Below are 14320 nucleotides of genomic sequence, written 5' to 3' on the forward strand. Positions count from 1 at the left end.
ACTCGGTCATGTGTTGCGTACACTCGCCGAGTGTCACTGACTCGGTCGAGTACCACCAATACTCGGCTGAGTGCCCTCTACTCGGTCTAGAAAACTCACACTCGGTCTAGTACTCACCTCTTTCTCACAAGTAAGACTCTCATTAAGCCCAAGGGTCCTCTTACCATTCTCAAAGGGTCCTTTTAGAAGTCCCAAAAGTGGTATCCGAACATTTTTGTTCCGGTACCCTGAAATCCCGAAAACCGTGTATTATACGCTCCAATTTTAGTTGTTCGGGAGTTCGTACCCCATCATGTTTTTTTTCCAGGTTTTTTTACCACGAATCCGGGGCCGTATAAGGAGTTACCCTAATCGATTTCATCCCAAATAAAAAGTTTTAATTCATTTTTCAGTACAATCACTAGTACCTAATTTCCACCCTAGATAGATTTATTGCATACCGACATCCACAAATGACCCCTGTTGTTTCACAAAATTTGTGTGGCTGCTCCACATGACCCGAATAACCCTCTGTGTGATTTACGGATACTTTTGTTCCGGTACCTTGAAATCCCGAAAAACATGAACTATAAGCTTCAATTTGCGCTGTTTTGAAAGTCGTACCGACCATGATTCTTTTTCACCAGTTTTTCTACCACTTGTCCGGAGTTGCTTCATAACTTACTCTATTCGATTTAAGCCTCAAAAAACAATTCCCAATCAATTTTTAACGAGAATCCGATTTTTCCCGGAGAGTGATTTATCAAATACGGGCTCCCTTGAATGTACTCTGAATTTCTCAAAACTTTTGTGGCTGATTTATCTAGCCCGTGGAACTATCCGTCTGATTTACAAATATTTTTGTTCCGTAACCCTGAAATTCCGAAAAACGTGTATTAAGCTTAAATTTAAGCCGTTTGCGAGGTCGTACTAGGTCATTTTTCTTGTTCTCAAGGTTTTTCTAGCACATGTCCAGGGTCGCATAAGGAGTTACTCGATTCGATTTCGCCCCCCAAATAACAAATCTTAATCCATACCGGCTCCCACAAATGACCTTTTTTGCTACTCAAATTTTGTGGGTGCCGGTCTGCGATAAATCGATCTCTGGTGAAGATTAGATACTATTGAAAAATGAATTAAAAGTTGTTATTTGCGCTGAAATCGCACAAGGAATTATGTGATTTTAAGCTCAGAATGAATTATCGCATACCGGCTCCCTCAAATGACCTCTTTTGCTACTCAAACTTTGTGTACGCTCTTTATCCGAACCGAGTGACCGTCCGTGTAATCTACGGAGATTTTTGTTTCGGTACCTTACCATCTCGAAAACCGTGTATTATGCGCTCCAATTTAACCATTCGGGAGTTCTTAGCGGAGAATGTTTCTTTATTTTTTTCAGGTTTTTTTTACCACGTATCTGGGGTCGTATAAAGAATTACTCTATTTGATTTCAGCGCAAATAACAACATTTAATTCATTTTTCAATAGTATCTAATTTTCACCCGAGATCGATTTATCGCACACCGGCACCCACAAATGACCTCTGTCGCTTTACAAAAATTGTGTGGCCGCTCCATCTGACTCGACGAACCGTCCGTGTGATTTACAAACATTTTTGTTGCGGAACCCTCAAATCCTGAAAAACGTGTATTATAAGCTTCAATTTGAGCCATTTTGAAAGTCGTTCCGGGACATGCTTCTTTTTCTCCCATTTTTTCTACCACTTGTCCGGATTTGCTTCATAACTTACTCTACTCGATTTCAGCCTCAAAAAATAATTCTTAATCCATTTTTAATGAGTATCAGTTTTCACCCGAGAGTGATTTATGAAATACGAGCACCTTCAAATGTTTTCTATTGTTTCTTAAAAAATTTGTGGTTGCTTTATCTAGCCCGTGGACCATTCGTGTGAATTATGGACATTTTTGTTCTAGGATCCTGAAATCCCGAAAACTGTGTATTATATACTTCAATTTGAGCCGTTTGCGAGGTCGTAGTAGGTCATGTTTCTTGTTCTCAAGGTTTTTCTACCACATGTCCCGGGTCGCATAAGGAGTTACCGATTCGATTTCAGCCCCCAAATAACAAATCTTAATCCATTTTTAAGGATTATCTGATTTTAACCCCAGAATGAATTATGGCATACAGGCTAGGGCAGAGTACGGATCGGGTATTTAATCCAAAGTGCTATTTCGGATCGGATATCCATATTAAAAATCCTGAAATCAGATATCCAATATCCAAACCAAATGTTTCGGATATCCAATGTTCGGGTATCCAAAATAATCGGATCGGATGCGGATATCCATCGGATATCCATACTTTTGAATTTACTTTAAAATTAAGTTTGAAACACGATTATATTCATAGTCTTACATGATGATTTTCTTAAGTATTCTTATTCCAATGTTCTCGACATAAAATTTAAGTACCACCTAGATATTTCTCTAATATTTTAAACATTAATTAAGTTGTTATATCAAATAAAATTTTATTTTCTCGAAATTATACTAGAAAACTATAGTTTCGGATCAGATCGGATATCCAAATGTTTTAATTCTAATATCCATATCCAAACCAAAGCCAAAGATTTCGGATTAGATATCCAAACCAAACTTAACTTTCGGATCGGATACGGATCGGATATCAGACCAGTTTGGATAATCGGATTTTTTGCTCTGCCCTAATACAGGCTCTCTCAAATGACTTCTGTTGCTATTCAAATTTTGTGTACACACTTTATCTGACCCGAGTAACCGTCCGTGTGATTTGCGAAGATTTTTGTTCCATGACCTTAATTTCTCAAAAATCGTGTATTATACGCTTCAATTTGAGCCGTTCGGGAGGTCATACTGGGTCATGTTTCTTTTTCACCCGGTTTCTATACCACGTGTCCGAGATCACTTAATGAGTTAGCCTATTCGATTTCAGCCTCGAATAACAAGTCTTAATTCGATTTAACAAGTACGCGATTTTCACCAAATAATTAATTATCGCACACCGGCACCCTCAAATCACCTATTTTGCTTCTTAAAATTTGTTTGGCCGTGTTATTAAACCTGAGGAACTGACCGTATGATATCCGGACATTTTTGTTCCGGCATCCTGGAATCTCTAAAACAGTGTATTATACGCTTCAACTTTAGGAGTTCGATAATTTGTACCCAAAACCGTGTATTATACGCGCTCCGTCTGATACGAGGAACCGACCGTATGATATCCAGACAAAAATGAGATTCCTCAGTCCACAAACTTCACTATTCAAGAAATACACCATTAAATCATAATCTCGAATCAAATCACGTAATTAATAATTGATCGCCTTCTAGAAGTCATTAAAAAAGAAATTAAAATGTACTAATGACCGAATTAGTCCTACTTGCTATTCCAAATTTCCAATCTATTCCTATATTTTAATCTTTAATCGACCAACTTTAGTTTTCCTACACACAAACACTAGTCACACTAATCAAACTTTGTCTTTTGTCTTTAACATAATCACTACTTAGATTCTCCCTTCACTCATCTCTCTAATATCCTTCATCAAAATTCTGCTTATTTCATCCTCAACAAAATTCCTTAATATACACCCTACATCACTAGTTCTCGAATTGCGAAAACGACTTTTCGACTTATAAGCAAGCTGTCTAAACAATGTTTTCGCGGTTTTTACGAGGATTATTAGAGGTTTAAGTTAATCAAGCAGATCAGTGGCAGAGCCAGGATTTTAGCAAGATAAACCTGAAAAAAATTTCGAAATTTTATCGTCCAGCAGGGCAAGCACCCATGCTAGCCCTCCCTCAGCTTCACCACTGAAACGGATAATGGTGATGGAACTTGTAGTATCTTTGATATTACTTTTTGTGGGTATTGCAGTTTTGGTCACAATTCATATGTGCATAGTAGGAAGGGCATTTAGCAGGGGATTTGGAAGTGATGGGTTCTTACAAAGGGGAAGTATCCCAATTACAAAGGGCATAGGAATGAACCTACAAGACTTGAAAAAACTACGTTGTTTCGAGTACGAAGACAGTGGTGAGAAAGGGGATGGTCCTAAAGATTGTGCTGTTTGTTTAGACAATTTTAAGGTAGGTGATAAATGCAGAGTTTTGCCCAACTGTGATCACTGTTTTCATGTTCAGTGTGTTGATATGTGGCTTATGAAAGCGCCTTTCTGCCCTTTGTGTCGCGCCAACGCAAAATCGTCGTCTAAAATTCGTGAACCTGTTAAGGACGAACAAGGGAGTACTCCATCCGTTGTGGTCGATGATTTGTTATGAAATACTCGATGGAGTATAAATAATGTACATACCATTTCTATCAGATTTATTTGTTCATTGTTAATTAATTTACCCCCGTTTCCATCGCGTACAATGCTACAAACTCCTGTTTGCTAAATGCTTTTATCCAAAATAGTAACAGCATGATATATTCTCGGCCATGAAGCAAGTATTGGAACTAAACGCAGTCCCAGTACACAACAGAGACTCGCCATTATTATCATGTTTCGGTCTAGTTTGGGAAGGGAGTCAATAATAGCAGATAGCAGGTAGCAGGTTAGTATTAAAACGACTGAAAGCAGGTAGAACACGAAAATGCAGCAGATAATTTTCTACGGGCCAAGTCAGTTTCATTTCAGCATCAAGCTAAAACGCCATCCCTAGTTCACCTGTACCTAAGCATTCCGCAAAAGGTAGACTATTTGACACGTTTCTGCAGTGAGAAGGGTTATTGAAGGTGCAGGATGAAGGAAATGATGCAGAAATTCCAATCTGTTGTGCGATTAACCATAAATCCATTTACGCAGATCCAAATAGATTTCTCCAACCGTTTAAAACATACTCCGTACACATTAGTAGACCAACGACTCCATTTGTCGAAGCAAAATTCAGAGACTGGAAGATAAGTAATGAGATGAAAATATAGCAAAGAAATGGGTTCAACAAGGGTGGTTCATAGATGTCTACATGCAAGTATTCCTACTGTTACGGATCCTCACTATAAGAGTGATAGACTCAACACAAATGCATATAACCATCAACCCTGACCCGCTCACTTCTTTTCAGCAGTATTGTTCTCGAGTTCCTTGCGCAGCTGTAGTGAGAAATCATCATTGACATCATCATCATCCCAATCGTCTTCCCATTGCTGCGTAATCTCCTTACCCTCTTCCTTGCTTTCCCACTCTGCAGAAGATCACGCACGCACAAAAATGTGAGAAATTAATATTTTAATACTGCAAACACCTAGCAAATAACGAGGATTTCACGAAACTGATCATGTTTATATTCTAACATCTTTAACGGCTGCATGCTCCATTGCAACTTGTAAGACCACATATTCTAAGATAACTAAACCAAGGTCAATGATTAAATAACTCGTCATATTACCTATCGTACTCGTTTCCGACTTTCGCGATGAGTGTATGACACTTGGGCATATCACATTTCACCCAAAAAAACATGGTAATTTTCACAAAAAAGCAAGTCAGACACTTTGACAAGCACCTGTATCAGGAATTCAGGATACTTCTAAGTTCTAACCAAGCAGTTCACAAAGGAGAATGTGAAATTATTCATTAACGTTCAATTGAAAATAGAGAACACTACCACTAACTCTTATCTTAGTTCCTCCCCGGAGAACCATTAATGTGCCCTCCCAAGCCAATAGGAAGCTTCATCTCAATTTAAAAGCTATAAATATAAAGGCAAGTGTAAGGAAAATAGTAGAAATGAAGCTTCCTATTGGCTAGGGAGGACACACAAATGGTCCTCTTGGAGGACCTAAGTATTTTTCCTTGTAAATAATGTTATCTTTCTCAATTTATATCGCCGTCCAGAGCTGAGACTTTCAAACACTTCCACATTCAAGCCAATTTTCCTACTTAACCTACCGATATCAATAAACATGCCCATATTTAGACTCGCCACTAACATATGGTGCATTCTTTTGAGGGAGTGTATTCTTAAAAGGCTACAATTTTTCAAGTAATAGCATCACTGTACCTGGTAAAACAAGACAGAATACCTATAATCCTATGCCATCAATAATAATGGAAGACAAATTACTCAACCTAAATTTCAATTTTCAAGGTCAATCAGGTCCGTCATTATAGATTCATTCCCATCATTCATGATAGTGAGTACTATTTCTTGCTCAATACAATGAGAGCACTATTTTTTGCTCACCAGCAATGACCAGCATCTCAGAGGGGTCCTCGTACAAGAAAATCTATACAGTTCTACATTTACCGGTACACACAGGTGCACCTAGAATTTTTCTCTACAAGTCTGTCAAGTCCACAAACTTTCACTATACCAACAACCCAAGAGCCCTATATCAGAGACTAAGGAACACAAGCAATGAAACAGGGTCTCCTCGATAACAGGCCGCTCCCCAACCCAAATTAAAGCCCAATCGCCCCAATGTAATCAACCATACACTTGACATTGCAAACAAAACAAGATACCTATTAATAAGAGCAACTAAGTAACTACTCCATGCATTAGAAGGCGAATTAAACTAGTTGAGCCAACAATAGGCACACGAAACTATTACTCTCTATAAAACTATCATTTGTTTACCTTTGTTATTCTTTGTAAAGAGTATTAATCAAAGGTACACGAATGACTGGGAAGGTATCCCAACAAACCATCAGTAATTTATAATAGAACATGAATCACTGAACCTAAATTTCAAGCTCAAACATTTGTCCATCCTATGTAAGATGCAACCTTAGTAAGTATCGTGTACCAATCATCATAGACACATTCCCAATGTCAACAACAGAGAGCTCTATTTTTTGTTCTCCCACAACTACAAGCAATATTCTTCACTCCTATCATACACTCTAAGGTACAACAAAACCTATAGAAGTTTCTACCATTTATAGGTACACACAGTTGCGCCTACAATTTTTTCTCTACTTGTCCATAAACTTTCACGAAACCAGTAACTCGAGCATTATATCAGCGACAAATGGAACACCAGCAACAGACACAGGGTATATTCGATAACAGTCCGCTCCCCAACCCAAATCCAATGCCAGTGTAATCAACCATGCACTTGACATTGCCACCTAAATAAGGAACCTATAAATAAGGCTAATCAACTAACTAACTAACTAATCTGCGTATTCGAAGGCAAATTAAACAAGATCAGACAACAATTGGCAGACGAAACTAACTACATCAATCTAAAAGATCCTAAATATTCAGAACCGGAAGCATGAATCATGTTACGAGGGATAACTAAACCCTAAAATTCAACTACACAATTATAACTAACTCTTGTAAAATCATAATCATACGCAATCGAAAGTGAATTACTCCGGAACGTACTCAAACAAAAAGAAATATCGAAAAACGAAGTAATGAAATTGAATTGAAGAAAACGAAACCCTGGAAATCAATCGTACCGAGATCGATTTCAAACTCTTCAAATTCATCATCGTCTTCAAACAAATCCATCTTTACTTCTTCAGAAGCAGCTTTAGCCTCACTCATCGCCATTATTCCTGTTAAAATTAAAGTTCAATCAACTAAAACCCTAGAAATTGGGGGAAAAGGTAAATTAAAAACAGAATTTAAATTACATGAACAAGATATTAAATCATAACCATAATTAAAACATATAAGTAGAAAGATTTAATTACCAGAAAAGAAGAATTAATTAGTTTAGTGTTGAAGATTTCTGAAGATCGGAAATTATCGTTTTGTGTTGTTTGAAGAAATTTATAGAGCTCTGTGCTTTTCTTGAAGAAATAGGAAGGGATCTTTGGAATATTGGGCTTATTTGTTTGTCGGTTTAATTGAGTAGAATCGGCCCAAGAGAATAACAGATGATAGCAAACCTGAAATTGATCCGACCCAACCCGTTTTGGACACGATATCTAATACAACCTGATAATCAGTGACCTAAACTCGACGACTCGTTCGATATGAACCGGATTCGATATTGACCAAATAAGATTTACAATAAATGAATTCATTTTACATTCATCTACACATAATAACACTTACTATAAATTTACAAAAAAAAAATATGCGCTTTATTTTACATTTAATAAAAATTATAATCGGTCAATTTTTTTGTAAAATAAAAGGATATAACGTACAAAATTCGATAATTGAAGGGTACATGCATGAGATATACGGCCTTGCGGGATGATCTCGTACTAGTGGTGGTCAACCATACAGCAGACGCGCTTGACCCATCGGGTCGTTTTTAACCCTCTCGCGTGACCCGTATCCACCAACTCGTCAAAAACTAGGGTTGGGCTCGGGACGAGCAAATTCTTCAAGTATCGCCCTACCCCGAACAGATTCATGGTCCACCTCCACCAGGCCCGGTTCGACCTGTGTTGACCCGCCCCCTACTTCGACTGGTTTCAGGACTCAGGTCCACCTAACCAAGCCCGACCCAGCCCGCCTTGGAGTCAGATCGACCCGAATGTTTGACCACCCCAATCTCGTACTACTGTACTACATGATACAACAAATTGTGATTATGTATTATTATGAGTGACTTATCAATTTATCATTAGACCATCCCCAAGCAAGGTCAATTGGTAGGTCATGAGCTTGCTTGGTCACACTAATCATCAATTAACAAAAAAATTATGGTGACCTTTGGAGAGAAGAGGTCAATTTGTGACCTTTGGTGGAGCAAATTGACCCAACTCATGACCTATATGTGGCGATATGTGATTGGTTGACAATATTATAATAATTAATAAAAAAATATATATAAAAAAAAAAGTGATATAATGTGGAGAGATGTAATTGGTTGGAAAGTGAAAAATGATTGGATTGATGACCTAGGTCGTGACCTTCTGCTTGGGAGGGTGAAATTAGGTCAAGATAAATAAAGTAGGATTAAGTGTAAAACATGCTCGTAACCTAATTAACGCGACCTTTGCTTGGAAATGGTCTTATGATTTGTGTATAGTCGACAGTTTGATGAGGCTTTCACTTCACCGTTGGAACCAACTGTGTATGGATAATGGCCTAATGGGTGATAGATTCGAACTATCCTTTTCTTATAGTTTGTACACTTGCAGTATTGGTTATTATTGACTTCTAATATGTTCACATCCATATTTCAATAATGTTATTCAAAACTAAAAAGTACATATAATTAAATTCAATGGAGAAAATTTATAATAAGAAAATTCATTGTCGAGAGTATTCTCATTACTCATTCTGTGACAATATAAAGAAGTCAAGATTAGCTTAGTTGACTAAGTTAGTTAGATGCATTGCAACTGATATAAATAGAATTGTAATAACCAATATAATGTACTTCTGATATTACATTTCATCTCTCTATAACAAACTACTTCTCTCTCTATAACTAATTCTTCTTTTACTCTAAGCTTCTATACACATCAACAATGGTGAAGGTCTATGTTATTCACATGGTATCATCGTGCAAGTGACGATCTTGAGCTTTCAATCGCTTCCGCATTTCTCTCACTGTAGCGCGTTTCTCTTCCTGTAGACCTCTCTGTTTTTGGTGTGGATTCTTCTATTTCTCTTTCTTCTTCTCTCGTTTCTTGTAGAATCTCGATTGTTTCTACCTTCATCGTGCTTTCTTTGTTGTTCTTTACATACTGTGATCATGCCTGAACCTATATCTTCTGCTTCTGTTAATCCTGCAAGTTATGATGTTTTTGATGATCCGCTGTATATCTCTACTTCGGATCAACCTGGTTTACATTTAACTGAAGTCAAGTTTAATGGTGAACACTTCTTGCAATGGAAGCGAGAGGTTTATCAAGCTTTGTTAGCCAAAAATAAGGAAGGATTTATTGATGGTTCAATTAGAATCACTGATAAAAAGGATAAGAAGTATCATCAGTGGAATAGGTGTGATCTGCTTGTTAGGCGATGGATTGCTAATTCTATGGAACCTAGCATTGCTGAAACAGTTAAGTATGCTAGTAGTGCTAAAGAACTATGGAGTGAGATTCTTGAGCGATATGGACAAACTAATGGATTGGAAATTTATCAATTGAAAAAGGATTTAGGACAAATTTCGCAGGATAATGCAAGTCTTGTTGAGTATTACAGCAAATTAAAGAATGCTTGGGAAGATTTAGATGCGATTGATCCTATACCTTATTGTTCTTGTGGTGCTCTTGATGAGTGTTCATGTCAGTTGCTTAAAAGAATTGTTGACAGGGAGTCAAACTCAAAGCTTATTCATTTCTTAATGGGGTTAAATAAGGCTTTTGACAGTGTTAGGACCACTGTTTTGTCCATGGAACCTTTGCCTCCATTAAACAAAGCTTTGGGGCTTCTGCAGAAAATTGAAAAGCATAGACAAATTTCTGAAGTTGCTAGTGCTCATCTTTGAGGAGGTGCCTACGTTCTTTCGCTAGAATCGCTCTTTTTGTGACTCGGGGAGACTGGAAGAGACAATGAGTAGATGGTCTTCATTCTTTGAGAAAGAACAAAAGTTCTGTACTCATTGTAAGAGAGGAGGTCATAATTTGGCCACCTGCTTTGATTTAATCCTTGTGAACATTGTGGAAAGAAAGGACATCCCTGCAAGTTGTTTCGGAAAACAAAAAACAACAATACTGGCTACTCAAGGGGTAGAGGAAGGAATTATAACTCTGGTGGACGAGGCAATGTGTACCACAGGAATGCCAATGCTAATAATGTTGATTCTGTACATTTCTCTGACAATCCCCTTGAGATTAATGTTGCAGATCAGAGTCACAACATTCCTGCAACTGTTGCAGATTCTCAAGTGCCAGGAGTTAATTCTGCTATGATGGATGGGATTATGCAGAACGTTATGCAGCAGGTGTATAAAGCTCTTTCAGAGAAGGCAAATTCTGCAGGAGCTTCTTCCTCTGTTAACTTTGCAGGTACAGATCTGTACTCTCAGGCATGTACTGTAGCAAAAACTTATGGACAATTATCTTGGATTGTGGATACAGGAGCTTCTGACCACATGACATCTTATGAAGACATGTTATATGATATAAGATTATTGAGCAAACCTATTATGATAGGCTTACCAGATGGAACCATAAAATTGGTACACAAGATTGGGAACATTGATTTGACTGAGAAAATTAAATTGAAGGATGTCTTAGTTGTTCCTGATTTCAAGCAAAATCTACTATCTGTTAGTAGACTGATACAGCATTCTCCTATGCTTGTCTTGTTCACTAATAAATATTGTGCTTTCCAGGACCTTTCCAGTAAGGTTCCTTTGGCTTTAGCTGAGAAAAAGAGAGGATTATACTGGTTTGAACCACACTTGGAGAATAAAGAGCAGGGATTCCAAGCTCAATCAAATACTATGTTACAACATGTATCTTCTTCAAATGGTTGTAATAAGGAATGTAATCTAGATCTATTGCATTCTAGACTTGGACATAGTTCCTTTGACAAACTCAAGCATGTAATGAATGTTGCTGGTTCTCAGAAATTTAATTGTGAGACATGTATAATGTCTAAGTTTCATGTTCAACCATTTCAGAGAAGTGATTCTCATGCTGCAAATTTATTTGAATTAGTTCATTTGGATCTTTGGGGTCCATATAGAACAGCTAGCAGGACAGGAGCCAAGTATTTTTTAACTATCTTGGATGATCATTCAAGAGTAACTTGGGTATATTTGTTTTGAACAAGTTCCAAGTGCCCGAGTTATTGAAAAATTTTATATTGTTTGTTGATACTCGGTTTGCCAAGAAAATTAAGACATTGAAGTGACAATGGTATGAGAATTCTTTCAAGAATTTTGTCTTCAATTATTTCAAGAAGTATGGTATATTGCATCAAAGAAGTATTGTGGGGAGACCACAACAAAATGGGCGAGTAGAGAGGAAGCACAGGCACTGATTGAGACAAAGAAGAGCTTTAAGGATACATGCTAATCTACCTATCAAATTTTGGGGAGATAGTGTTCTCAAACAACATATTTAATTAATAAGATGCCCTGACCATTCGAAATGGAAAACACCCTTTGAAGTTTTGTTTAAAGGAAGCCAATTTATGATGAATCGAGAGTTTTGGGTGTCTTTGTTATGCACGATTCAAAAACCAATCTTTGGAAAGGATAAGTTTGCCTGTAAAGCTAGGAAATGTGTTTTTATTGGTTATCCTTATGGACAAAAAGGGTATACTTTGTATGACATGCAGCATCATACTACTTTTACAGCTAGGGATGTCATATTTCATGAAGATAATTTTCCATATCAACAGCAGAAGGAGTTTTTTGGTCAGTCTGGTGGATTAGTGGATTTATTCCATGATACAGATGAAAGCATACCAGTCAATATGCCTAGTCCTTCTGCTGACAATGACTTGACTAATACTGTGGGGACAAATCCTGCTAGATCTATTAGCAATGAACAAGTCACACAAAATATTGACACAGGATTTACTGCAAGTCCTGCTACTACTGAAGCAAATGTCAACATTCATGAGCATGTGCAAGATGTCAGCCAGTCACATGTTAGTCAATCACAGCAATCCAATGTCAGACAATCCGCAAGACCAAGACAAATATCCAGCAGGTTAACTGGTTACCAGTTAACTCATAAGCTACCTGTTCACACATCTCAGGTTAGGCATAGATCTAATGCAGTCTGTGCAGCTGTCTTTAATGATCTGGTTGATTTTTCACCAGAATATGTTCAATCTCTTGCTAATGTAATTAGTGAGACAGAACCTGTTACTTTTTCTCAAGCTAGTCAAGATAGCAGATGGGTGGATGCAATGAATAAAGAGTTAAAAGCTCTTGATGAAAACCAAACCTGGGAGTTAACCAGTTTACCCACTGGACATAAACCCATTGGATCAAGATGGGTGTACAAAATAAAGCATAAAGCAGATGGGACCATAGAAAGGTTTAAAGCAAGGCTAGTAGCTAAAGGGTATAATCAAGTCAAGTACAAAGACTATACCCATACTTTTTCTCCAGTAGCCAAATTTGCAACTGTAAGAGTTTTATTGGCTTTAGCAGCTTCTAAAAATTGGCCAATTTTTCAATTAGACATCAACAATGCTTTTTTGCATGGCTTTATTGATGAGGAAGTTTATATGACTCCACCAGAGGGTTATACCCAAGCAAAACCTGGACAAGTTTGCAAGTTAAAAAGATCTTTGTATGGTTTGAAGCAAGCTTCAAGGCAATGGAACATTGAGCTTACTAGATTTCTACAGAAACACAATTTCATTCAATCAAAACAAGATTACTCTTTGTTTACAAGACAAGATACAGTCACCAAGAAGTTTACTGTAGCCTTGGTGTACGTAGATGATGTGCTGCTTACAGGGGAGTCTGTACAAGAAATTAAACAACTGAAGAAAGCATTACATGACACCTTTACAATTAAAGACCTAGGGCAGGTGAGATACTTCCTTGGGTTAGAAATAGCCAGAAATGAGACTGGGTTGCTGATAAACCAGAGGAAGTTCATTCTTGATATCCTAAAGGATATGAGTATGGAAGATTGTACAGCAGCTGAATTTCCATTATCCAAAGGACTGAAGTTATCCACTGACTCAGGGGATCTTCTTGAGAACCCAGAACAATATAGAAGGTTGATTGGCAGGCTGCTTTACTTGAGTATGACAAGGCCAGATATATCTTACTCAACCCAACACCTTAGTCAATTTCTTCAACAGCCTAGGGTACCCCACATGCAAGCAGCAACACATGTTGTGAGGTATTTGAAGAATACTGTGAATACTGGACTCTTTTATCCAGCAGAAAATTCTTTGAGTGTCACAGCCTACAGTGACTCAGACTGGGCAAAGTGTGCTTTCTCAGGACGTTCATTGAGTGGTTACTGCATCTTTCTTGGGGATTCATTAATCTCCTGGAAAACTAAAAAACAAAAAACGGTTAGTAAAAGTTCTGCTGAAGCAGAATACCGTAGCATGTCATTCACCACTTCTGAAATGGTCTGGGTTAACAATCTGCTGAAAGATTTACGAGTTGAAGTACCTAAACCCATTCCCTTGATCTGTGACAGCCAAGCAGCAGAGCATATTGCACATAATCCAGTCTTTCATGAAAGGACAAAACATCTGGAGGTGGACTGTCACTATGTGAGGGATAAACTGCAAGAGGGCTTTCTAAGTACTCAGCATATCAGAACAAGTTTGCAGTTGGCAGACTTAATGACAAAGGCTTTAGGGTCCCAACAACATCACTTTCTCACGTCCAAGCTTGGACTCAGATACAATAGATTGAGTCCAGCTTGAGGGGGGAGTGTGACAATATAAAGAAGTCAAGATTAGCTTAGTTGACTAAGTTAGTTAGATGCATTGCAACTGATATAAATAGAATTGTAATAACCAATATAATGTAC

General features: G+C 37.7%; 3 protein-coding genes across 3 annotated transcripts; 2 read left to right on the forward strand and 1 right to left on the reverse strand.

Annotated features, from left to right (window-relative positions):
• Nucleotides 1-3803: 3803 nt before the first annotated feature.
• On the forward strand, nt 3804-4259 carry LOC141653933 (RING-H2 finger protein ATL52-like). The gene is made up of 2 exons (XM_074461798.1): nt 3804-4067; nt 4122-4259. The coding sequence occupies exons 1-2, from the start codon at nt 3804-3806 to the stop codon at nt 4257-4259; spliced, it is 402 nt and encodes a 133-aa protein (XP_074317899.1).
• Nucleotides 4260-4754: 495 nt separating this feature from the next.
• LOC141652636 (protein DELETION OF SUV3 SUPPRESSOR 1(I)-like) lies at nt 4755-7743 on the reverse strand. The gene is made up of 3 exons (XM_074460181.1): nt 7634-7743; nt 7397-7495; nt 4755-5165 (listed from the first exon to the last, which is right to left on the reverse strand). Exons 2-3 carry the CDS (start codon nt 7488-7490, stop codon nt 5032-5034), a joined length of 228 nt encoding a protein of 75 aa, XP_074316282.1. The 5' UTR covers nt 7491-7495; nt 7634-7743; the 3' UTR covers nt 4755-5031.
• Nucleotides 7744-9600: 1857 nt separating this feature from the next.
• LOC141653934 (uncharacterized) lies at nt 9601-14213 on the forward strand. Its single transcript, XM_074461799.1, has 3 exons — nt 9601-10317; nt 10519-11610; nt 12141-14213. The coding sequence occupies exons 1-3, from the start codon at nt 9601-9603 to the stop codon at nt 14211-14213; spliced, it is 3882 nt and encodes a 1293-aa protein (XP_074317900.1).
• The last annotated feature ends 107 nt before the right edge of the window (nt 14214-14320 follow it).

The sequence above is a fragment of the Silene latifolia genome, chromosome 4 (assembly GCF_048544455.1).
Source record: "Silene latifolia isolate original U9 population chromosome 4, ASM4854445v1, whole genome shotgun sequence".
Taxonomy (NCBI): domain Eukaryota; kingdom Viridiplantae; phylum Streptophyta; class Magnoliopsida; order Caryophyllales; family Caryophyllaceae; genus Silene; species Silene latifolia.

Coding starts and splice junctions, on each gene's coding strand:
- LOC141653933 (XM_074461798.1), top strand. CDS start 3,804: ATGGTGATGGAACTTGTAGTATCTTTGATATTACTTTTTGTGGGTATT. Junction 4,068..4,121: donor TTTGTTTAGACAATTTTAAG/GTAGGTGATAAA, acceptor TTTCATGTTCAG/TGTGTTGATATGTGGCTTAT.
- LOC141652636 (XM_074460181.1), bottom strand. CDS start 7,490: ATGGCGATGAGTGAGGCTAAAGCTGCTTCTGAAGAAGTAAAGATGGAT. Junction 5,166..7,396: donor AGAGTTTGAAATCGATCTCG/GTACGATTGATT, acceptor GATCTTCTGCAG/AGTGGGAAAGCAAGGAAGAG.
- LOC141653934 (XM_074461799.1), top strand. CDS start 9,601: ATGCCTGAACCTATATCTTCTGCTTCTGTTAATCCTGCAAGTTATGAT. Junction 10,318..10,518: donor AGCATAGACAAATTTCTGAA/GTTGCTAGTGCT, acceptor CATTGTGGAAAG/AAAGGACATCCCTGCAAGTT. Junction 11,611..12,140: donor ATCATTCAAGAGTAACTTGG/GTATATTTGTTT, acceptor TATGACATGCAG/CATCATACTACTTTTACAGC.